Source organism: Nyctibius grandis, chromosome 4, assembly GCF_013368605.1.
Source record: "Nyctibius grandis isolate bNycGra1 chromosome 4, bNycGra1.pri, whole genome shotgun sequence".
In the NCBI taxonomy this organism is placed as follows: domain Eukaryota; kingdom Metazoa; phylum Chordata; class Aves; order Nyctibiiformes; family Nyctibiidae; genus Nyctibius; species Nyctibius grandis.
Genome location: NC_090661.1, coordinates 8,704,005 through 8,729,359, shown reverse-complemented (window position 1 = coordinate 8,729,359; position 25,355 = coordinate 8,704,005). Strand labels below are relative to the sequence as shown.

Genomic DNA, 25,355 nt, shown 5'->3' with positions numbered 1-25,355 from the left:
AGCAACTATCCAACTGAAAGGTATACTATTACTTATTTGCATCCGGATATTGGTATGACATCCTGGCTTAAACAAGATTATCCAACTGAAATAGGAGCATGAAATTCCCTTGCAAGGTCTGGGGCTTACAGCAGTGATCCATACCATTCAGTGCTTTTCACCCTGTAACTTGTAGGTACTGGTAAAGTTTTTGTACTATTTCTAAAGTCTATGAATGGAAGTGAAGAAGGCAAGTTTGTTCTCAGAGAGGCTTAAACTTCTTGTAAAGGAATCTGAAGGAATCCATTTCCACTGGGAAATTTACAAGGGTATGCAAATCAGAAAAAATTAAAATCACTGGTATAATCTGACCTTTTTCAGTTCTTCTTGAATACTTAAAACAGCTTTTAGCTTTGGATCATTTAAGAATAAATAAAAAAACGCTCAGTAAGTAAAGCTTGTTTTGAGACAAATACTTCAGTAAAAAAATATTAATTTTCATTTTAAAATACATTAATTCCCCTTAAACTGATTGCAACTTAATCACACAATTGCTTTGGAAGTTTCAGATGAAGCTACGAAAGAAAGTCTTTGTTTCTCCCTTTCAGTTCAAGACAAACTGATATGAAGAGAAGTGCTACTGAAGGAATGCCAAGGTATTTTTCATGAGTCAACAATGAGGTCTTTCTGAGTAAGAAAGCATAAGCAGTGTTTTAATGCTTTGTTTTTTTCCTGTTCTAAAAAACTGCAACATCATGTACAACTGTGAGGTTTTTTTACTGATCCCTACCACTAATACAAAGGTAAGGGCATCCAGGAGCATCAAAGAAGGGAAAGAATTTATACCTATTTTAACTGCAGGTGTTCATTTCTCATCTAGCCTGTATTTTTCCCTTCTCTTCCATAAATTAAAGCCCTTCCTACTATGCAGGTAATTTCTTAAATCAGACAAGAGCCAGTCACAAAAGCACTATTACGGCAGAACTGCTGGGTTTTATATTTTACTTTTGTAGAGAAGCAGACAAAAGGTATGGCAAAGGTAGTTAAGTTGTGTGCAGACACCCCCCACTACCCTAACAAATCAGAACACTGATAGCACATTCCACATATCAAAGGAAGACCTCATAGGACAATATAACACACACACTGTTCCTCTTCTCCCCCCGAAATCAGCAGTTGTAGCATTTGGAGAAAAACCCGAAGTAAAAAACCCTTCCCCTTCTAAAGACAGGTCACCTTGAAGAGCGAAGGGCACTTGTTTTCCCTCATCAATAAAGTTTGTAGAAGACAAAGCTCTCAAAAGACAGTTGGGAAGATTGAGGAATACAGAAAAGCAGCAAAAGTATTAAGGACAACAGAAAGCTCAGAGAACTGGTAATATTGAAAATGGGCTTACTGATGAGTTCTTAGTAATGAGTACTGAGAAGTCTCTCAATCACTGGTATCAACACCAAACCCGACCCACAGCATGTCTCCCCATTCTTCACAATTCACTGTTAGGCAGGCTGCAATGGAGAAAATGCTAGGACGAAGAGAAAAAAAGATTTCTTCCCAGCTGACAATCTGATGTGAGGATGGGTCATCACAACTCTAAACACCACTGATTTATATTAAGATTTTTTGACAGACTAACGGTGTGCGTCTTCATCTGTGCTCCCACATATCTGCTTTTGACCATGGTGAATAAAAAGCCACATTCTCTCTTCTCAACTTTTTGAGTAGGTCTTCGTGGAATGCAGCTGCACATCACACTTAACACATCAAGTGTAAACTGTCAACGAAAGGACTGCTCAACTCTTCCCTCTTCCTACCTTATGCCTCCTCCTCCCCTAAATCAGAACCAACCAATCATACAGCTGCACTGAGACACAGATCAGCTTGCTGATACAGTGGAAAACCATCCCACCAAAGGAAAAAAAAACACCCAAACATTTTCTGTCAGATCAGTGACTAGATCTGATTCACTACACAGCTGCATAATCACTACAGAAGATTAAGCATAACTAGAAGCTACTCACAGATGCAGTAGCAACACTTATCTTGGTGTGGCTGTCTATAGCAAGCTCAAAATATGCAGTTTCCTGCTCCGCACAGAAGGCTTGACAGATGGGGGAGGTTTATAGGAGGCAGTCAGTCTGCCAAAAAAGACAGCATGTCTGTTTATTTGTAAGTTAGATCACTTATTCCTGTGCAACATGTACCTCAGACCCTCTTTTTAAGAACACCTTACTCATTACTTCTGTGTACAAAGGGGCTGCAGTTATCCACAGACTTTTAGTAGTAATATCACAGAAGAACTATGACAGGGAACAGAGTTTGAGAATGAAAGATCTGCTGGGGTGTACAGGTACCCTACCTGAATATGCTTATGGCGTTAGTGAGACTAACTCCAAACAAAACTTCAGAATAAATTTGACTCATTGGACAAAATAATATCCTATACATCTAAATTCCTTCTAAACAATTAAAATTTCTGCTCATATGATTCTTCTTCTAGTATTAGTTCTCCTGCTAATATAATTTCATTGATTTTTAACTACCAAGATGGAAAAGAGGTAGAAGACATGTAGCCTTTTCAGCTAGTCAGGATACTTTTGTTTAAAATTCTCCCAAACATTCAATATAATCATGACAAAATTTTATTTCAAGAGAAGTTTTTCACCTGTCTGCCAGGAAGGACCCCTAAATTGTGGTAAAAGGGTGGATCCTGAAGAGACTGCCTGAGCGGTACGAGATTCAATAGCAGAGAGAAAATTCATAACTGAAGAAGTTTCCTTAGTGTTACTTCCAGCACTGTGCATACTGGTATCAAATATTCCTGAAAGACCTAGATGAGGGTGGAGGGAAATGAAACAAAACAAAGAGACAATTAGATGAACTTATAAGAAGCTCACTCAAATAACAAGGATAGACATTCATAATTCACTAAAAATAAACTATGAAACATTAGCAATATTTGAAAGTACATCAGTTTCCCAGTGTTTAATTGTTTTACAGTGTTGCAATTGTAAACTGGAACTTGAGTATACATTTTAAAATCTACTATTAAATGTATGTCAAATATGATGTTTAAAAACAATATTTAGGTCAACAAATAAAATTCTCCCTTCATCTGAAGATACACTGTTCCACTTTTTTACATGAACTGTTTAAATATCCAGAGTTCCTTCTGAAATGGGTTCAACTTCTCTGTATCAGCCTTTTCCCCCTTTGGGCAGCTTGCAGCAGTTTGGACTTCTCTGTAGGACCGGCACAAGAAAAGGGGATTTGGCTGCTTCCCCTATTTCAACAAAAACCTTTGTGTGTTCCCTGTTGCTCACACATTTCAATGGCAGGGGGCCAATGGGAAGCACTGGAGAGATCCAGAGTTTTGAGTAACTGAGATTATGTCAAGACAGCAGGGTCTGCACCCTGAAACGTTCTCTGCAGTTCTGACCCTCCATCGTCCTGATGGAGGACCTGGCCAAGAGACTGCAGATTCCAGCCAGCACATGAGCTCAGATATCTTTCCTTAGAAACTAGGTTGCAAAGCAAGCATGAAGGTGTCATGCCCTGTCTTCTCCTGACATGGAGACAGGATACCATCAGCATCACAGACAGATCCTGATGCAGATATAACACAGCCTAACCTGCTACTACACTTGAAAGTAAATTTTAACTTTCCCCCAGCACTACGTCTTAGTTTGCACATGTACATACACGCAACAGTGTGTTGCAACTTGCAATAGTTTTGCTATTTGCTTTATTCTAAAAGAATTGGCATAATTTCTGCAGCTGGCTTTGAGGCATACTTAACGTTTGGCTCTTATGCATAGGCCAAATCCTGAAAAGCTGCATTTTAAAGAATAAATGTAGTTTCTTTAAGAACCAACAATAAGTTATTGAGCATAACTCCCCTCTTATATTTTCCTTTCTACTTACGACATTTTGATAAAAGCTAACAACTGATTGATAACTTTCTACTACAAACTCAGCTTTTCTCATACCTCTGGCCACCACCTGCATGACAAAACTCCCTCTGATTATAAAATTTATCAACTTGAAACCAACCTAAAAACAGGTTGTTTTTTTCTTTAGCTATTTAAGCTGTAATCTCATGATATGGACAGTTACCAGTAGGATGGTGTGTAGCAGAGTATCCAGGAAGCTGATGAGAAGCTGTGTATGTCTGTCTGTGAAGAAGATCTGTTTCTGAATGTGATGAATGTCCTCCTCCATAGCTTAAGCTAAGGAAGAAATTAAACATTATTAACAAAAACATACAGCTATAGAAACAAAATACAACTACGAAATCCCAACCATAAGCCAAAAGGTTGCAGAAATGAAAAAGAACACAAGCGACATCACTAAAAATTTTAAGCAGTTTAAAAAAAGTACTACAAAACCTAACGAGCCAAGGGGAAAAAACCCAACCCCTTATAAAAATCAAAGTTGATCACGGAAAAGTCTACAAAGGACTAAGTCAGAAGGACGGAGGTCTTCCTAGTTCAACTGTAAGAAACACTAGATCGACACTTTGTAATGATTTACTGATGTAAAATCTGCAAAGCAGATGACTACAAATACATGCCCACTTTAACATTTCAATTTCTGATTCCATTAAAACTTACAGGACCACATTTAATACAAAGGCTGGAATGACTAGGAGGTTGTGGGAGCAATAGTTTTTTAAAAGATTTTGTTAATTTTGGTATGACTAACAAAATTAACAGCGAGAACACTAGCAAGTGACAAATCTCAGTCTTCAGAGCTCCTAGCATTAAATAGAAGTTTATGATCCACAGTTTTTATTTAATGTTTTGAAATGAGTCATCTAAATTAACATGATGTTTTAATCAGGCTTAATGGAAGCAAACAAAATACACAGTGTCTGGACCGATGCAAAAGCAATAATGCAAAGAATAAAGAAATGTGATCTAAACATCAAGCAACATTAGGAACCCGCAAAAAGTGCTAATAATTTCCAACTTAAAAGGCAGAACAAGGAGTGGGAAGCAAAACAAAATCCCAAAGCTTTCAAGCTTCCACAGATTCGGCTCTGTATAGCACCTGATGGAAAAAAAATTAAAACCAGCATGACCAAGTAACCATTTATCTTCTTCTCTTCTTGCCTTTTGGACATTAAGTTTATAGGTAGCTGCTACTTACTCCAGTGCACATGCTTTAAGTTCAAAATTCAATTGTAAACAGATGCCAAAAACCCCCAAACGGCGAAACCCACAGCCCTCCCTGCTGACTGCTGTAAGGGGGACTTCCCTTACCCTCTTTCCTCCCCTGGGATGAGGGGGCAGTCACTCTGCATAAGGGAAAAATTGAACACTTGATGCCAGGAATCATGACATCATGGGAAATGTTTATAGAAGTCACCAAATAACACAAAAATTGGCAGCACCACTGGATTTGCTTAATTTTCGTTAAGACGACAAGAGGAGGCAGTGGAGATCTGATGAGCATGTAAGAGCACTGTGACCTCCACACATTATGGACTAGCAAGAGCCTGTCTCTAAGGGACACAACATTTTAGACCTCTAGATTAACTTCTGTGCCTGAGATGCACTAACAGGGGATATATTTTCCGTTTCAGTTGCTTATAGCATAGCAGTGCTCCTATAGTCAACGTGCCAGACTAAGGCACAAGCCTAAAAAACGAACTAAAATCCTTTGGAAAAACAAAGAATCTCAGCTACCGGTTTGCTCAGTGGCACTCCCTGTCTAGCACTTTAACACCTTTCACAGCAATAATTACCTTTTAGAGAACCGCCAAACCTCAATTCAGAGTCAGCACATCAGTGTGCTTATGTTATAGAGGATAGATCTTTGTGCAGTTCAACATTATGAATCAGCAACCAATTTCTATTATATGCCAACTGAAATCTAATTATTTGCATAATTACTATGGACGATTGCAAGGCATGACTGCATGACACTGTAGGTTTTTTGATTTACAGCATTTAAAAAATTTTAATATTAGCAGACAAAAAAATTCACAATACTGTTCTGCACATAAAACGTTACACATATAATAAAGCCTATTTAAATGCAAATATTTTTACAAGACAAATTTTAAAGTTAAGGTGGTTTGGTTTTTTGAACAAACTTGCATAGCTAGCATAAAACTTAGGACACGTGATGTTTTCTTCAGATTTTTTAAAAATAAAAATGTGCTACACAACAAAATACATTTATAAACTGAATCATGGTAGCACCTGCATTGTTAGCAAGCGTTATCTTCACTGACACGAACGCGGATCTTGTGAAAACTTCCCATGTGTTATAGGTTTTACTTAGTTTTACTTTCAAGTTTTCTTAAAGGATTTACTTACATAAAAGTATGTGATGCTGACTTAGCTTTCATATACGTCTAAAAAGCAAACTATCAAGTCATACTACATATATCGCTCATGCAGCGGAACACCTTCCTTTTCCCGTTTCAGGTATTTTCAGGCTGAGAGGCACGTTTGGCATTGGATGGTGTTCCAGGCAAGTGGGCCTACGCTTTGCAGCAAACATCCTTCCAGACGAGGTGAGACCCGCAAAAACAATACAGATTACATCAAGTAATATTGCATCATTCCTCCTCTTAGTCACAGTAGAAGGTCATGAGCAAAAAGTGGTTGAACTTTACTTTAAATTAATGACCTGAAACTTTGGGAAATTGAAAAATTAGTTTGCTGGGGTTTTTTGTTTTGTTTTTGTTTTGTTGTGGTTTTTTTTTTGGGGGGGGGGGGGGTGTAAGATTTTTGGGGGGCATTTTTTGGGTTTGTTTTTTTTTTAAAAAAATTTGAAATTTCTACTTATTCTGGTTGTTTGGTGAAGGATTGTGATGCATTTCCCCCTCTTCACTCCCTTGCAGTAAACACGTTTTTTGTAAAGGAAAGGTACAGCATATGCAAAGACTACAAGACAGCCTAAAACACAAGCTTGTAGATGTGAGGCAGAACGCTTTGAATGATAAAAGCAACTTGTAAAAGAAACTTAGACAAAGACTTTGTAACAGGGAGGACGCTGGAATTAACACTGGGATACAAAATAACCTCTAGACTTAGTATCTCAAAAACCTTGTTAATTACTAGCCTCGCAATATTCTAATAATTATGAGCATCATAACAACAGTCAAAGTATATGATGACTTTTTTCTTTTAACACAAACTCCCAGGTCATAGTTAATGCAACCGCAACCTCAAAAATGAATCTGTCTTTCAATAAAAACATTGTATTTATTAGAACATTTAATTGTTTATTGTATAATTACTAGTTGCTGGAATGTAGATTCTTATCTCAAAAAAACCCTGCATACATGCCTTCAGTTTACATAAGCTTATCCTAAACACAAGCACAGCAATCTGAAAGAAGATTACTGCCTTAGGGTTTCTTTTTATAAAATTTAGCTTTTAAACAGACGAACTTATACAGCATGTAATCCACATATCAAAAATACACTAAGCGTGGCAAATAACATTACAGCTATCTAGCCTTTTGTACTCTGGTTTCCAAGTTTAAAATTCCACATGAGTTCTCACTTGTACTGAAATGTCAGATCAGTTATTGAAGAAACACATTCACATTCCTTGGTACGTTGTTATTAGTTATCATTAGTTGCTATACAGTGTTCCGAAAACGCTTCCCCTTTATCACTGATACATCACAGTGATTTCTCCCTTCTACTGGCACAGTTAACTGCACAACGGAGTGATTACTGCTAGGAAGTACTATAAATTTGACATACAAATTTGGAAAATAGTTTCCCCTGAAGTATTTTTCACTGAAAAGGTCTGTTCAATTTTAATATAGTATTTAAGTGTCCTTTTAGAGATGTCCTATAAAGAGCCATCATTATTTGTCATTGCTGTAATGATGCAATCAAAAAAGCCTTATGACAATGAAAGTGAAATGACTCAAATATTAATCTGTTTTTTCAGCTACATCATCTGGGCTAATAGAAGATTATTACCTCTCCAGTAAAATTTCTGGAAGAAAATGTATAGTCATTGCACTTAACTGTTACTAAAATACCTCAACCTTGATTTACAACTCCCTTTTGTTAGCCTGGATTAAGTCTTTCCTGAATCAACTCTTCACATATCTGTTTATATTGCTGTCCTTATGATAATTTATTTCCACAGCATTCTTCAGTATAATAGTTTCATATGAATTTAGGTCTCCAACTGCAAAAGATTATTGGGTTACATTGCACTCGCCACCCTCCTCACCGGCCAACACCATTATCTGGTTTGTGCTTTACACAAGTGATAGATGCATTTCTTAACTTCAGACTCAAATGGAAAGACCGCTTTTACAAGGAAACAAAATTTAGTTGCAATAAGCACTGGACATACAAGTAAGTCTTTATTTTTAATTATCTCATTTTCTTCAAATAACCTTGCTCTCCTGGGCATCCATACAGAATGAAATACAGAAACAAAACCACTTTAAACAAGTATCTTGGCTTACTTAATACTCGGTACAAAAAGTATCATTACATGGAAAGAGGACATTTTCATCTTTCTACTTTATTTCACAGATCAATTTTCATTAGAGCTTAGAACTTTTTAGGATTTTTCTTTTTTAAGATTTAGTAACAGCAGTTATTCAAGCTCTAGGGAAACTTATAATGCTTACGTAAAAAATTCATACGCAGCAAAGGATACTTCTGGGGGTAATACCTTGTTCTTTTGTTCTTAGGCACTTGTAACTTCTGCCTCTGATATAAAGAAAATTGCTGAAAAACCACATTAAATCACAGAACATTTTCAAAGTATTCAAACGGTGCAGGCTGCGCTCAAAGCGAAACTGGACACCTACGAGACAAGCAGTTGCACAGGAAACTCCTGACCGCAGGAGCACTGAGAAGGCCCCGCGCGCCCGCTGCCCCGAGAGGGGAAGACTCGGCGCCCCAACCTCGGGCTCCTGCACATGCAGCCTAACAAGTCTGAGAGCCAGAACAACCAAACCCAACAAAACAAAAGGCAACAACCCAGTACACACCATATAAGTGAACAGATTTGAGGTAGATGAGGGAAACAATTTGATTTCATCTTTGGGCATCTTGTTCTGCCTTACTGAAAACAAGAGGAGCTTCCTGACTCTTGTGGGAAGATGACTGGGCATATGGTCCAATTATAAATAAATCATCAAAAAGGAGATTAAAAAAAAGCGATAGCCTCGTCCTGACAAGGAAATACCTTAAAGCTCACACTTTGCATCTTATCTGACTTGAGATATATGTGAAATAGGGAAAGTATTACTCAAATTTCCCTCTCTACCCCAAAGCTCAGACACTTGGCAAAGGAGTCTCCAACCAGCTCCTTAGCTATGCAATAACAAGTTCCAGCCAGAGGCCGAAAGCATTAAGATCTAAACACCACAAAATGACAAATGCATCTCTAAATATTAAAAATACCACTCTAAATATAAGATATAGAAACTGATATGCAGCTTACATCTCTTTTTGTCCACTGTATTTCATTTTAAACACATAAAATGCAGTTCCAGCTCGTGTTACCTGCCAGCAGGTTCATATTTAGAATTGCTTTAACATTAGAGACAATATTTAATATTTTGCTTAAATATTTATCTTTGTTAATTTGCCTTTATTTACAGCACGCCATGGAGACCGAATGGAAGAGTATTGCTTGGAAACATTACTTGAATTTAATATAGATTAAATGGAGGGTAAATAGCCTTTTAGCTAGCACACACTTCAGCTGCCCATTCTAACAGACACGGAGTTCATCGCCATTTGCTACAGTCTAACTAGTATGCATTTCAGCATTTTTTGCCAAGGTTTATCTGTAGCTTAGAATAAAATTAAAATTTAAAAGTAATGTTATAGGTAGATATATTTAATGCAAAAATGGTTTTGATCTTGTATTTTTAAAAAGCAGTAACTCTAAGAAAGCAGAATCATAAAGGACAGAGGGAGTTGCCTGGAAAGAAAGTTGCTACTTAAATTAGTTTAATACTGTTAATAACACCAAATCACTCCTGTCCCATGGACAGGCCAGTGCACTTCTGGAAGTTTAAAAGCAAGCCCATAAAGACAACAGAAGATGTTTCAGAGATTAATTCCAATGGAAAACAACAGAAAACAAACTCCTGCTCAGCCCAGAGACCCATTTCAGTGCAAAATACTTTTTAGAAAGGTATACAGTATGTGATTTTTCACTTCTATTTCCCAGCCGCAGACATATTGAAAAAATAAAAAACACACTGCAAGAACAAAGTTCGTCCAAAGCTTGCAAATGTTGGCAGGTTCAGGAAAAATAGGAAACCTGCCTACTCCCTGTATCAAATGCCCCTGATCCTCTCTCTCATTAGATACAAGACAAGACAATCCTTAACATTTGAAGACTCAACCAACATTTGCACAAAGAATATTTAACAGTCTAGAACAGTTATGGCATCCACGAGAAAAAAGAAAAAATCTGCTACTTGAAAAATAAAGTCCACCACTGAGAAATTAGAAGAAAAGCATCTCTAAAATTAATACATCTTAAAAGGTACATAGAACATTCCTTTAGGAACAGCATACATTTTAGCATGTGCCTAGCCTGTTTTTGAATTTTCACAAAAGAAATAAATAGTTGTCAAGATTTTAAAGTAGCATTAACTATCTAATAGTATTCTTCAAGATAGAAGATAACATTTAGAAAGATATAAAACACACTCAGACTCCAGTACTATGGTATTTCAGTAAAACACAGAAGAGTATTTGAGCGACAGTCTCAACCATCTGTTGGTTATGTCACATTCTTCCCTTTTAATGTAATTACAGACTACATATTCAATGTAGAATATATCAATTTGTAACATACCAAAGGCAATCACCCTTCACTCTTTCATTAAAGACAAAGTTATAATGTTAATTTCCCACTTCAATTCATATGCAGAGCCACCAAGAGCATGGCTGAGACTGCATGACCAATGTGGACCCAAGACTGCCTCGAGGTACTTGTGAGAGGAAACACTCATTACTTCCTTGCTTTCTAGGAGCTCAGATAAGGAGCTTCTAAGAAATAGATTTTGAGGTAGAAAATTACATGCAGGGAACTGTCTGAATGAGCAAAAGTTCATGCTGTTCCTGTGATTCTTTACCTGAATACATGTCATATCTCAAGAGAAGAAAAAGATTTTATGGCAAAAAAGGTCTATCTCCCTTTTATTCCCACATTAATGTGTCTGAACTCTTTGTGCTTGATCCTTTTAAAAATAAAAAACCCAAAATCGCTTCAGGAAAGCCAAAATAGTCTTACTAGTACTTCAATACCTGAGTGCAAGTGCTGGCTTGTCTGATTAAGTAACCTGTGGAGTTCTTAACAACAAAGACAATTATAATTCTGTTTTCATAAAATCAGTTAAACTATGTCTTGAAACTATGTATGTGAAAACTAATATTCAGATAGACATGAACTATTCATAAACTTAAACTTCAGTTACTATGTAAGGACTGGGCAAACTACCTCATGTTCTTATTTTTTAAGGCATACAATGTAAATTACCTTTTTGCTCAGGTTATCTACGGTTGAAACGCAGTATGTTTAACAAAAAGGGGTTTTTTTGGGGGGAGGGCAAATATCACTACCACTTCTCTTGGCTTTGACTAAAATTCTCAGTAGCCTAAACAAAGCAACTTTCTAAAAGAAATTCTACAGCTTACAATTATCAGATACGCTACAAAAGGCAAAAAAAGGGTGAAGATATTTTAAATTCAGAATTAAAATTCTAAATATGAACTACTTCAAATTCCTTTAATGAGAAAGTCTAAAGCTCACAGCCTGCTAGCAGGAACCCAGAAGCCAGGGGAGCACCCAGGGCTTTCAGGCTCCCCACATGTCCAGGAGCAGGGCTGTGGGACTGGGGGTGACTGCCTGGCCGCAGCAGCCCCACATCACTGTAGTCCCTCCGGCCGTTACCCTGTAGGGCAAGTGGGGCTGGCAGCACCAAGGCAGGTTTCTGCTGGAAACCCCACTGTGTCCTACCAGGAATTTTTGTGGAATTCATTAAAATCGATTACACAAATCATCCCACAGGGAAAAACGCAACCATGTTTAGATCTGAACATTGCAAATAAAACTGACCACAGCACGCTGTATTAGTTAAGGAGCTTTTTAGAGCTTGCCCACTTCCCCCTCGCCCTTTTCTACTGTAACGGGGCTACAGCCTGCCTAAACTATTCTATAATGCCAGTTTTGAGGTCCTGATACACGTTTTAAGATTTCAAGGTCTGGAGAGGACCTTTCAGTGTTCCCGCTCTGAATATTGAAGCCTAACTTTTATGTCTGTATTAACTCAGCATCATCGCTCCCCACACCTAAACAGACACTGACATGCCCACATTCACCACCCAATTTATACTATAATGCAGTGTCAGAAATCATTTTAAGCCATTTATTTGCCAAGCAATGTTCTGGGGGTTCACACATCTTCCCTGACAGCTCCTACTTTACTGCTCCCTGCAGAAAAACGAGTACCCATTACGGTCTGTGTAGCTTACACCATGGAAAGAACTGAAATCTTCTTTGCTTCCCTTTTGAGGCACTGGATTGTTTTGTCACTACATTTATGAAAGAACTTTCTCTTTATCCAGCATGGAGATATTAGCTGTGATTTTTTAAATTAGTAATACTTCTCTCCTACAGAGCTTTACTCACAATTTCAAAAGATTTTTGTAACAGACAGTAATGGAAATCTAGCACTTTTTCTCCAATATGTGATGCTATTCTGTTGTCAAAAGCGTACTTGGAGATATTCAAAACTCTTCTCAAGATCATCACAGTATTAATGGTTGAGCACATGGCATAATCCTCTATTACGGTTGGCCGTAATAGATACACACAAAAAGATTTCATTACTTCTAATAATAAAATTTTATTTCAAAATATAAAACTCAGCAGAGCATTATCTCAAGATGTGGCTTAGCCACATCAGTGTCTTATTAAAAATACAATTAATTTCAGCTATTGAAATGCTTTTCAACCCTTATCCTCCCACAGCTATTACAGTGTCATATTTTGTGGCAGGCTTGAGTATTACCTCTGGAGTACTATAGGAATGCTTGATATCCCGTTTCTTAATAAGCCCTTTATTTTCCAATTATATGGAAAAGACAATGCTGAAGTTGAGATACTAATCACAAAAGATGTAAGAGGTGCAAATGCGTATGTCCTATCAACTGACAGAGCCATCTGAGGCAACACCTCTTTTCATTACCAGATCTCCAACCACTTTACAGTTCCATAACCCATGAAATATATTCTCCTTTAATCTAGGGAAACTAAGGCACAAACACTAACCGATTCAGATTTACAGCCCTCACAACCAAGTTTCAAACACTCAGTACTGAAATACGAGCCAGTTTCTCAAGGTTTCATGAAGTTAAAATTATTAAGAGCTCAGTACGCAACATACTGATCCACTGCGAAGATCAGTGGCTTCATGGCTCACAGAACTCGCACAGAATTGAGCCATCTACTCACTGCCTACATCTGAGACCACAAACCTTACTATCCTTGGACATCTGTGCAGCCTACAATTCAAGGCCATTAAATAGGCTCTAAGCCTTCCAGCACACCTACATGTTTGGTACAGTGTTTTCCCCATCCCGCAGCACACTACAAGGGCTAAGCAGCTCATATGAGCTCCTTTAGTTTCAATAAAGACACATCCCTATGACTAACACTACTTCTATCCCAATTTAGGAGGTGTGCCCAGGAAAGATCTAACACATTAACAACACACAGTTCATCGTAAAACGCAGCAGCATGAGTCCTTTACATTAAAGAAAACATCACAGGGTGTTACTACCTAATTTTGTAAGGAAAATTAGCATAGTCCTTGAATTTAGCTCTTACACCTCTTCATCAGTGCTCTCTTCATCCTAGAACAGATTTAAATTTACATTTCTAACCTTGCAAAGAGGATCCTGGCTACCACATTGTCACCAGTTACTATTTAGTTGAAAATACCATATGAACTCAGTTGCTTGTGAATGCTTCAACTAGAAAACATGCACTGATCAAAACTGTAGAAAAACAGTTACAGCTACATAGCATTTGTTTTGAGATAGGAAAAACTTCATTATACAAAACAAATTCCTTAAACATGCTCCAGTTATTGATTTCAGATTTCCTGATGTTCAGGTCTAAACAAAACCAAGTATTAATAGAGATCAAAACTGTATACACACAAACTAAAAAATTCCTTTAATTGGTGAAAAGTCTGTATTCTCTTTTAAAAAGAATAACAAAAGGGAGTTTTTTGGAGGGGAAAAGAAGAAAATCCCAGCTCTCTTCAGTAGCACTGAGCATCGGTAACCTCCAGGTGACCAGTTCCACCAACAACTGAAGCTTGTTAACAAAAATCCTATCCTTGGTGGACTCAGTAGAGAATAATGAAACAGGAGGAACAGAGGAATTGAAGGATTATTCACTGTCTAGCACTGGAATTTTTGACACGAAGAGAGAAAGGAAACAGGATGTGGTGAGAAACTCTAAGTGCCGTATTTCTGAAAGGGATTTCCTGGTCAGAAAAAAGTGCAACATGGAACGTGCAGCACACACTGGTACGGTCAGTATCGCCACAAAACACCAGCCCGATCGCACACGCACCACGCAGGCGCAGCGGCCATTTGTCTGGCACGTTCTGGATGTCCAAAAGCTTTCAGAACAAGTTGCCAGACATCTGGAAATGCTAGACAAAGGGCTAGAGCCCACAAACTCTTCTCACACAACACTGCCAGGTGAAAAAGAAGGCTATCTCCAATGAAATCTAGATGTACGACAGCCCCAAGTATAATTCACGTAGGGTTATTAAGGAATAAATGTACCTTAGTATCCTCCTATGTAAATACTATTACTCTAAGATAAGGATGCCTAAGGGTGCCTTCTTCCTGCTGAGTGCAATTGGTTACACTTACACAAGTCCTAAGCAAGCAACAGAGGTAGGCATGTAGAAGGAAGACGAAAAACAAGAAAAGCAATATGGGCAAATAAAAACTTGTCTAAACGTATGCAGGTTCTTGCTGAATTGTTTTGGAATAAGGAACTTCAAGTATGCAGGGATTCGGGAATAAAAGCTCCTTGCCCCTATTTATTGTAACCCATGGTCAGAGAGGTTCTGAAGAGGCTCTAACTGTAAGTGTCCATTCATCCCCAACAGTCTGTTCAGAGTAATAAAACAAGGAAGTAATATAAGAAGAGGTGACAGAGAATAGCAGAAGTAAAACCAAAAACTATGAAATCTGCCCAGTGAGATAAGTAAATCTAGTATTTAATAACCACGAGCTCCGTCCTCTCTTGAGTGCATTATTTCTCTTTGCTTAAAAATTCTAAGAATTTTCCTTTCTCTGTGACTTGCATGGTACAGCAAGAAACGCCGTGCTGGAAAGGCTGAACCCTGCATGTTGCTCAAAGTTATTTTTGTCACACTTAAGGCTGCTAAGGAAGGTTTGAAGTGAGACTATTAATGCACTGCCTTTTAACTGTTTTTTGGTTTGGGGCTTTTTTTTTGTTTTTTTAATGTATGGAATAGGCACTCACCATACAAAATAACTTTTTGACATGCAAATTTGTGAATGCTTTGACAAAATACAAGAAATAAAAAAATCCAAGGAAAACACATCCACTCTATAAGACCTCTAGTATTGTTTAGAATTAATATAATCCAGTCATTGGTGCTTTCTTCCTGACGGGAACAAAGATTTTTCTAAAACCAACCTCCTTCCTATGACAGCATCATGCCAGAATCAACAGCACCTCCAAGAAAAAATAAAAGGTGGGCAAAAGTACAGAAAAAACAAAGGGAAAAGGTTGTTCTCTTGCGGTATAAAGCAAATGCCTACAATTAAAGTTAGAAAGATGAAAGGTAAAATACACATACGGGACTGAAAGACTTCTTGCGTAGGTGGAAGAACACAAAACCCCTTTCTTTCAGAACAACATATTCAGTAACCTGTGCTGAAGTTGTTGGCTCCATGGGAAAGGGCTCACATCTGAAATATCATTCTAGATGATCTCAAGAGAGGTCAAGCGCTCAGCTAACATAGGCACTTACTAAGTGCTTCAGGTAGGGAAGCAGGTAGTACAATTTGGGTGGGATGCTCACTGGAGACAGGGACATGGCAAGGCTGACCCCGTCTAAAAGCTGCCCAGGACCATAGGGCAGAACCGAGGCCACGCAGCTCACTCATTACAGCTCTGCTTCCTGCTCGTCCCCTGGTGCCACCTCTGGATTCCTGTCTTACAGCACAGGTACACCGGTGCAGCTCTCCAACTCAACAGAAAGCTATTCACCTTCCTGGTCAGGATAGTTTTCTCATGGATTAACAAATTAGACCAGCTCCCTGTGCAGTTGCACAAAGACCAGAGCCAAGGCAAGGGAGGAGGAAGGGAGCCCCTTTCAGCGGCAGTGAGCCTGAGCAGTGAGTTAGCCATCTCATGTAACTGCACCCTCAGAATAAGTTTCAACTCATTCCTTCTGCACACTGCTCTCTGCCACCACTTCTCACTGCATCAAAGTGACATAAAATGCTTAAAATGCTTCATGTAAAGTCATCATTAAATCTTAGACAGGTAAGCGGCATGTAATTCCAAACAAGCCTATCTGGCTCATTTTGAAACTTCAGCACAGATTTTACAAGATGACCATACATCTACATCTGTGAAAAGCTGCGGGGCATACAGCAAGAATGTGTTCAGTCAGTCTTTGACCTTCTCACAGCTGTTATTTCAGTGTGTACTGAATGCAGGTTAAAACAAGAAAGTAAAAAAAAAAAAAAAAAGAAAATAAGACCAACAAAATCTAGCAAGTCCCTGTAACGTATCTGTGCTACACCGTAGAGTACCTGTGTGTTATTTTCTGTGTATTAATGTTTTAGATTTAAAATCTTACCAAACTTTGTCATAGTTTATAATGCCTACCTTTTTATGTGTTTATAAAGTTTATCTAATCCTTCTGTGCCTTTTCTTTTAATAGCAAATGTTCTAAATATATTCACAGTTTATGAGCTTTACCTTTCAACATTTGAAATACTACGCCATAGGGAACTTTTTGTAGGAAATGTGTTTAACAATATTGTTTTTACCCCTCAGAACAATTTCATTTGATGAAATAAAACGTTCTATGCTTTTCTAAAACACACTATCTACACTTTTAGAGTTTCTATAGCTATGCAAAAATCCATTAGAATTTAAAATTGAGCTTTAATTAAATTGCAATTATCGTACAGTTGTGACAATAAGCATTAGTTTGACAGCTATGCAAAAATACAACTTAAAAGGATCACCATAACCATTTATCATAAAAGTTTAAGTCTCCCACTTCTGTAACTTTGCATATGAACTATCACTGTAACTAACTCATTACCTTAGATTAGTTGCTATAAATACAGGCTGCACTAACCAAATGTCAGTGTTATCTATAGTAAAGAACCACCTTGAATTGAATGATACAAACCCCCACATGTTTGGGTAGGGCAGAGATGGACAAAGACTACCAGGCATAAAGAAATGTCAGAGACCACGGCAGCCGCCATAAAATTTAAAACAACAAAATACTTGTGACTGACTTTCAATCACATATAGCACAAGATTTGAGTCTTAGAGCTGTGGTAAAAACCAAGCAAGAACAGTGAGATCCCTCCACTAGTAAAAATCCTTCTCTGACTGAAACCCTAGAACTACCCCCAAGTCAGATATATACTCAACCAGAAACCTCAGCCATTATCACCTATCTCAATTTCTCTTTCCAAGCAATTACAACAGTCTCTCAAACTATTACACATTCACCTGTTTTCTGAAGACCACATTTTTCTCAAGCAAGTCACAAGTAAGCATGACATACGTTATCTGCTATTCAATATGGGACTAGCTTTAGACTGTGCCACAAAAAGAGGGAGTTTCAGCGCAGAAGTAAGGGTTTCTAACAGCTACAGAAAAAGGTCGAATGTGGCAGTGTGCCCATACAACCACGAGAAATTCCTTCAAGATGCTGACAACCTATGTATGAGGGGTTGGGGGGAATGCAGAGAACAGGAGCACCCCTTTCAGCCCCCTGCTACAGGGCTGCCGTGGCTGCACTGTCCAAGTATGCTCTTCAGCGGGAGTGATCTCTGTCCAGTTAACACAGTGATTCAAGTGATTTCCATCAGCTCCCATCCCCGTTTCACTATCTTCTATTCCATGGGAAAAGTTATGTCACAGCAGGCCTGGTAGCAATGTCCTTATAATACTTCACCACACATTTCCTTTCAGTTGATCGGAATAGTGCCATTGCACAGACAAAACAGTGCCTGCAAGAAATAAGAAGCAGGATAAAAACCAGATGGCTGAAGTTAAGCGCAGGAAGACAGGAGCAACGCTTGTAGGGAGGAGAAATCATTTTGATGAGCTGAGACTGTGAACATGGCGCTCCACACAAAGGGAACATAGCCTGCCACTACACAGCCTGCAACAGCATAAATATGAAATGAAATTTGAATGAAATATTGTTATCTATATCACCTAAAGGCTGAATTCTTTTCAAGCAAGTACCAGATGAACATGACACACATTTTTTTAATTTAATGTCAGGCTAATACAGCTTCAGCTGTTTATATTACTACCTGTCAACCACAATCAAAAACACCATTTTGAAAAATGTGATCTGTAACAAAAGTCGAGAACATTGACAGCATATTGCCTTACAGTACATCTATACGTTCACGATTTGCTTCCAGCTGGTACAAGCCTTGGCAGTGATAGGCATGACTCTTACGTCCCAATTCCTCAGCGACTTGCTCCATCCATACAAAGACAAATGTTATCAGTTACAGGGGAACCAGAAACACCTATGCAAGCCCAGACTGTATTTAACTTTGTGTCCAACATGGTTCAAATCTTTAAATCTTGCTGAAGACAGGATATTTTAATTCTTACTAAAATGACGTGAACTGTAAGAACCCAGTACAGGAGAACTTCAAGCACAAAATATGATTCACAGTATCTTCCCCACCCTTGCTACAGTAAAAAAAAAAAAAAAAGTTAAAACGTTTCAGTCAACACATTTAAAATGTATCATTCATCACCATCTAGACAGCCTCCAGATGAAACTTTTGAGAACTGAAAGCAAGGTCTTCTTGACATTGCTTCCTAAAGTATAGCATAAATATTGTCACATTTATGGATTCAGTAACACTGATTTTATTTTTTTGATTAACAATTTGATTGGTATAGGTAGCAGGCATTGATCCAACAAGCTTCTGCACGGTACTTGTCTTGGGACTGTTCTCCATGCCATTTCAATTAAGGAATTCCCAAAATATACAATTAATATTGCATTAACATAGCATCTGTTAAAAAGATTAAAGTTATGTTTTGAAACCAGGGGATCTTTTTAAATACAGAAAATAATCATCAAGCAGTTGTGCTTCTTCTAAGATCCCAGAGGGATCCAGTCTTGCTCCCGCACTACATATTCTTAAATGACCTGGAAAATCCAAACCCTCTTCATGGAATAGATGGCATGATCCTCAATAGATGATGAGGACTGGCGGAAGCAATCTAGAAAGGACATGTCACTGGCTTCTACTGAAACCAACATAGCAACATGACCAAAAGTAGATCAACAAAGGAAGGAAGGGTTAGAAAGAACAGTAGGAGACCTTACTTTGCCATGTATGCAACTCTGCATAGAACCCGGCTAAGCACAGCTTCGTGGGGCAAGATTTTGGTCAAAAAAACTAAATGACCTGGCAATTCTCTGTGAAGCAAGGAATCTAGAGCCTCACACCCCAGGGAGGTCCTATTATCTTACTTAACCTTGACTTAATTGCTTCTAAAATGCAACGTCCACTATTCAGGAAGGGTGGCAATAAATTGGAGAGGACCCAGGAGAAAACTGAGAGAATAACTGAATGAAAAAAACCAACCAACCAAACAAACAAAAAACAAAAAAAGAAAAGAATGTCTGGTAACAAACTTCAGAAGATTATTTTTCTTAATAAAATGATCATAAAGCAAGAAATTAATCAAAATTCATAAGAATTCACACTCCTAACATGAGTTACAAAGAGATTTTCAGTGACAATGAGGCTATTGCATGATTCATTGGCTAGAAACTAAAGGTAGCCCTCTTCAGATCAGAAATAAATAAAATACAGATCCGCCACTTGCACACTTTGCCGACAATTGTGCTAAATTTCACCTTATTGGAAAATCTTAACTGCACCTTCTAAAAACATAAGCTTTAGTTTCAAACACAGGTTGAAAAAAAAAAAAAAGTCCTATGGCCTGCATTATGAAGAGGTCAGACGAGATGATTGCAACAGTCCTTCTGATTTGATAATCTATTAATCTTATCAGACAGATCACAATACACGCCTAACCACTTTCAGGACCGAATGCAAAGTCATCTATAGGCGCATCTATTTTGATGGTATATTTTTAGCCTGAGACTATTTTTTACCTTTAAACGTCGTCGAGATTGGAACTGCAGATATATCAGGCTAGAGACACGGAAGGCAGGCGATAACAAAAACCTCATCAGTTAGAAAATACTCATTTTACTTGGCAGAGTTATACAATCAAAAAGCAGTCCGAAGCCAATAAGATATCCTGTATTTTTTCCGCACTTCCCGGAACTTTACAGAACTCTCCGTGGAACTGAATCGCTCCAGACAAGTTTTAGCTGAGAGGAGGCTCCGCACGCCCGAGAGCAGCGCTTTAGAGGAAAGAGGTTAACCAGCCTCAGCAGAGCGAAAAAACAACCGAGAAATCAAGGCCGAAGGGGGATGCCAGCCCGGCGCTTGCCGCCTGCCGCCGCGGGGTGAGGTCGCCCGGTGCCCCGGCCCCGCCGCCCGCCCGGGACGCAGCATTGTTCCGGCGGGCAGCGCCGGTACCCGCGGCCCCGCGCACGCGGAGCGCTCCCCCCGCCGCGCCGCCGCCGCCCCCCAGCCCCGCTTCTCTCCCGGAGCCGGGCAGGGACGCGTGAACTCTTGAACCCGCGCCGCAGCCCGACGCGAGCCTCCGGGGCGGAGAGCAGCAGCGGCGGCGCGCCCTGCGCGGGGAGACCGACCGACCGACCGCCCCGCCGCCGTCGGCGCCTGAGGACGGCGGGGAGCTCGCTCCGGCCGCCCGCCCGGCTCCGCCGCCGTGCCCCCAGACGCGGAGGCCCGGCGGGACGCGGCCCGTCCGCCCACTCCCCGCCCGGCCTCACCCACCGCTCCGCTGGGCCACGCTCGCCTCCGGCCGCGCCACGGGGACGCCCCTCGCCGCCCGGCCTTGCCTCGCCGGAGGGAGCCCCTCGCCCGCCTCCCTCCGGGGCGCCCTCGGCCGCCCGTGGGCCAGGCCCCGGCCCACACCCCGGCCTTTCCTGCCGTAGCCCCCCGGCGGACCCTCCTCACCTGGGCTTGAGGCTGCCGGCGCCCCGCTCGTAGGCCCAGGAGGCGGCAGCGGGCTGCGCGGCGGCCGGAGCCAGGGGGTCGGCGAAGCTGGGGGTCGTCGGGTAGTTCCTGTCCATCATAGGGGCAGGGCGCGGGGCCGGGGCGGCGGGGGCTCCGCTGGGGCCCTGCGCACAGGGCGGCGACGGCGGGGACCGAGCGGGGCGGGTGGGAGCGGCCCCCCCCCTGCCTCATGCGGGGCGGGCAGCGCCGCGGCCCCCTCCCCGGCGCGGGCCAGGCCGCCGCGTCCCGGCCCCCCTGCCCTGCCCTGCCTCCACTCCCCTCCCCTCCCGCTCAGCTGCGGGCGGCGGCGGCGGCGGGCGGGCGGCTGAGGGGAGCTGCGCACGGCGGCGGGGGCTGCGCGGCGGCCAGGCGGAGACCCATGTCGGGCTGCTCTTTCCCAGGATGCACCTCCCCCGCCAGCGCGCACTGGGGCTTACGGGCTCCGGCTCCGTGGCCGGGGGGCAGGGAGGCCGCGACGGAGGGGGCCGCCGCCGGAGCCGCCGCCAGCAGCACCGGCGGGGGGAGGAGGAGGAGGTCTGTGCCTGGGGAACGGGCGGCCGCGGCCTGACGGGGAAACGCGGCGGCGGCTGGAGGGGAGCGTGGCGGGGGGCGGTAGCCGCCACCGGGGCGGGGTGGGGGGACTGAAGGCGGGGACGGCCGGGCCGAGCGGTGAGGCGGGGTGGTGGAGGGAAGAGGCCGGTTTCTCGGCGGGGCCGCGTCAAGTTGAAGCGCTGGCGCTTTGTTGGAGGGGCCGGGGCGGGGCCATCTTGTTCCCGCTGAAGGGAAGCAGCGTCAGCGACGGGCAGCGCCGTAGCCTCCGGGGGCGACCGCCACCGACAAGATGGAGGCCGCCCCCCGCCCTGAGGCAGCGGGTTGCTTCACGGGGTGCGCATTGTAAAGCAATTTGTAGGGCCGCTCTCCCGCCCTGCCCCGCCGCGGGGAGGGGGGGAAGGCGTCCGCCGCTTCTGTCCGCCCGGACGCCTTCCCACCCCACCTCCCCGCGGCGGGGCTCGCCTTCCTCACGGAAAAATTAAAACTGAGGGGGAATAAATTAAAAAAAAAAAACGGTGATGGGTGCTGGGGCAGGAATTCGGTGGCGCTGGGCTGAGCGCATCGTCATGTTTCCCCTCAGGGCAGTTTTGCCGCTTCAAGGTCCTGCGTGCCAGTGCTTAGCAGTTTAGGTTGGTCATGGCTCTGAGGATGCTTTACAGAAGTTAAATAATATAAAAGCGCAGGCCTTTAGTTATTTTTTTTTTGTCTTTACAAGCTAAAAGCTTCTAATGTATATAGATATGTCAGAGCTTTGCAAAAGACTTGGGCATTCCCGTCAATAAGTCATTGTAGGCCTGGAGTCTGAATAGGCCAAATGTTAACCAGCAAGAGGAACGGACAGAAAGAATATTTAAGTATTTAGAGCAATCTAAGCCAGCTGGTGTGCAGACAGTAAATTCCTATATCTTTGGCTGCGTGCTTGTTAAAACAAAGTATGAGGGAAATGGGCACCAGCTGCGCAGAGCAGGAGCAAAGGGAACATCTGTGTGGGGTAGGGGGATGGCGGGTGAGCTATGGTGCCTTGCTTTCCCTGCAGGTTGAAGGTACAGAGGCTGAGATGAGCAGGAGGAATGTGCCTCAGAGGTAAAGATGAGGAATACACACTTTGAAAGAGGAGAGCAACTGCACCTGAAGGTATGCTCAGAAGAGGAAGGTGTATGCTAATGAGTAAGTCAGTCTTTTGAAGATTCAGTTTGTAGTACTCCAGGCAATATTGAACCACAGAGTGCAATGAATTTTGTAGTGAAACGTAGAGTTCAGAAACTTGACTACAGCCAATCAGATTAGTTGCTAAAAAAAAAAAAAAATTAATGAAAAAGTGGAGTGGTCAATATTAAATGAGAAAGCAGAAAGGTAAGAGACTTTAGGTGGAAAAGCTGAGGTTCTGCTTTTCTCATGCGTAGTTTCGAGAAGGGTCAAAGTCAACTATAGGAAGAAATGCAGCCTTGGACCAGGAGGGAAAGGTAAGTGTGAAAGTCATCAGCACCTACTAGACTGAGCGAAGTCACCCAGAGGCCAGGGCAGAGGAAGAAGAAGAAAAGCAGCTACCAAAGCCAGAAACCAGCAGAGTGAGTTTTCCTTGTATTTGCATAAGCTAGCACCTGTATTGCTTGCAGCTGGAGGAGAGTATGTGGGGGGTGGGAGACCTTCTTTCCTTGGGAAACAGGAGGCGTTACTGTTTTGCATATGAACGAGGCATGATGACAGAAAATTACTCCAGTTTTATGCTAATGATGAAGCACTTACCCTCCTGATACTACTGAAAGTAGCATTTCCATTGAGGAAGGACCTACAGTTTTTGATTTCCCTGAGGGATCTCCACTAACTGCCATTATAATATTACACTTAGAGTGCATTGTTTCTCTCAAGAGGGCCTGAGGAAAGGGTGATACATGGACCCAAGTGATGTGAAATGCCTTTTCCACTGAACTGTAGTGTTTGTGTTGTGTTCATGTGGAGCTACCTTAAAAGTTTCTTGCCACAAATTTGGAATGACATTAATAAATTGTAAAACTGCTCGTGTTTTGTTTGATTTTTCTCAAGTAATGGCAACATGAACTTTAAAGAGTACCATAATGTTGTGTGTTTTCATTACAGGGTATTTCTTTAAAGAGAAGGGGGGGGGGGGTGTTGATAGGTGTCTGTAAAATCCTGTTACATGAGAAATCACAAACAAGAAGCACCAGTCCAGATTTACAGGCAGGGAAACATACACAGTTAGTTTAGGCCATTAAATGAACTAATTGTCAATGTACCACAGACACAGTGTTACCCTGAACATTGTTGGAGTAGATCCTTTTTCTTGTAATCAAATGGCAAAGTTGAGTGAAACAGAAGTTGTGACAGCCGTTGTTAAGTTTAATTTCTTTTACATGGTTTTAGTAGAGGTGGAGTAGACGGAAAACTAAATTGCTAATGTCCATAACCACCAGATAAAGTCAGTTTATCCAGTAGTTTGCTTTTCCTGTGTATGAAATAAATCTACTTGTTCCAAGACCAGCCGCTGAGACTTCTGCAGTTTTCTCATTAAACACATCCCTGCTGCTTGTTGCCATGCTCTGTCTAGGAAAGCTACCCTGAAGTTTGTACATTTTATCTTTTTTGTAACCAAAAGCTTTTGTAACACCGTTCTCTACGACAACAAGAGAGTATGTTTAGAGTTAAGTGCTTTTTCCAGAGTCCTGGTATCCATGATACTTATAAAGAGCTTTTCTGAAAGATTTCAGCAATAGAAAAAATCCTTTGATAGATCCTGTTAATTACATATGTTATTTTAATGTGTAGATTAAAGTGTACATATTAAGATGTGTATTTAGAAGTCATATTAGACATGTTCATGATTCTGAATATTGAAAGTATTTTTATTCTTGCGTTAGTAAGGAATGCTTTTACTTCAAATGCAGCTATTACTTGTTGTTTAGGAACTGAGCTTTAGTGGGCTTCAACACCTTCCAAACTGTAGTTCGTAACTGGGTGCCTGTAGCCAGTAATGATATTGTATGTGCTTATCTCTCAAGTCAATAATATAATAAATATATTTTGCTGAAACATAAGCTGGTACAATTTTTCACTCTATTTAAGAGCAAAATTTTAAATTACAGCACTGTAACACAATCTGTGCAGCATACCAGCCTGGGGCAGTACTGAATTTTTGTTGCTCATTTCTTTCCCTAAATGAACAGTCTCCACTTGGAAAAAATAACATAACAAATCCTTTACAGAGTCAAAAACTCTCTCATGTGACGGCTAGGAGACAGATTTAAGTACTTAAGGTAACACTTTAATGGAAATCGTATGCCTAAGGTCTGAAGAGTGATCTTCAAAGCTGCAGCATGAGCTGCTGCCTACAGGTGTGGTGTGGCAGCAGGGCTGGGCTGCTTCAGCTGCTCGCTGACACCCAAAGGAGAAG

The 25,355-nt window shown here is 41.2% G+C and overlaps 1 protein-coding gene across 4 annotated transcripts in view; it reads right to left on the bottom strand.

The window, feature by feature from the left end:
• QSER1 (glutamine and serine rich 1) overlaps positions 1-21,555 on the bottom strand; it is a 44,874-nt gene extending 23,319 nt beyond the window's left edge. Inside the window, exons 1-3 of one of the 4 annotated variants that reach the window (XM_068398063.1) lie at positions 21,356-21,555; positions 4,093-4,205; positions 2,642-2,806 (exon numbers count right to left, since the gene is read on the bottom strand). In XM_068398063.1, the coding sequence (XP_068254164.1) occupies positions 2,642-2,806; positions 4,093-4,205; positions 21,356-21,474 (397 nt within the window). In that variant the 5' untranslated portion in view covers positions 21,475-21,555. Of the gene's footprint in view, positions 1-1,375; positions 1,446-2,641; positions 2,807-4,092; positions 4,206-20,418; positions 20,739-21,172; positions 21,198-21,355 lie in introns of those variants that run through there. The other 3 variants (XM_068398065.1, XM_068398061.1, XM_068398062.1) reach the window with 3 other exon arrangements.
• Between the last annotated feature and the right edge of the window lie 3,800 nt (positions 21,556-25,355).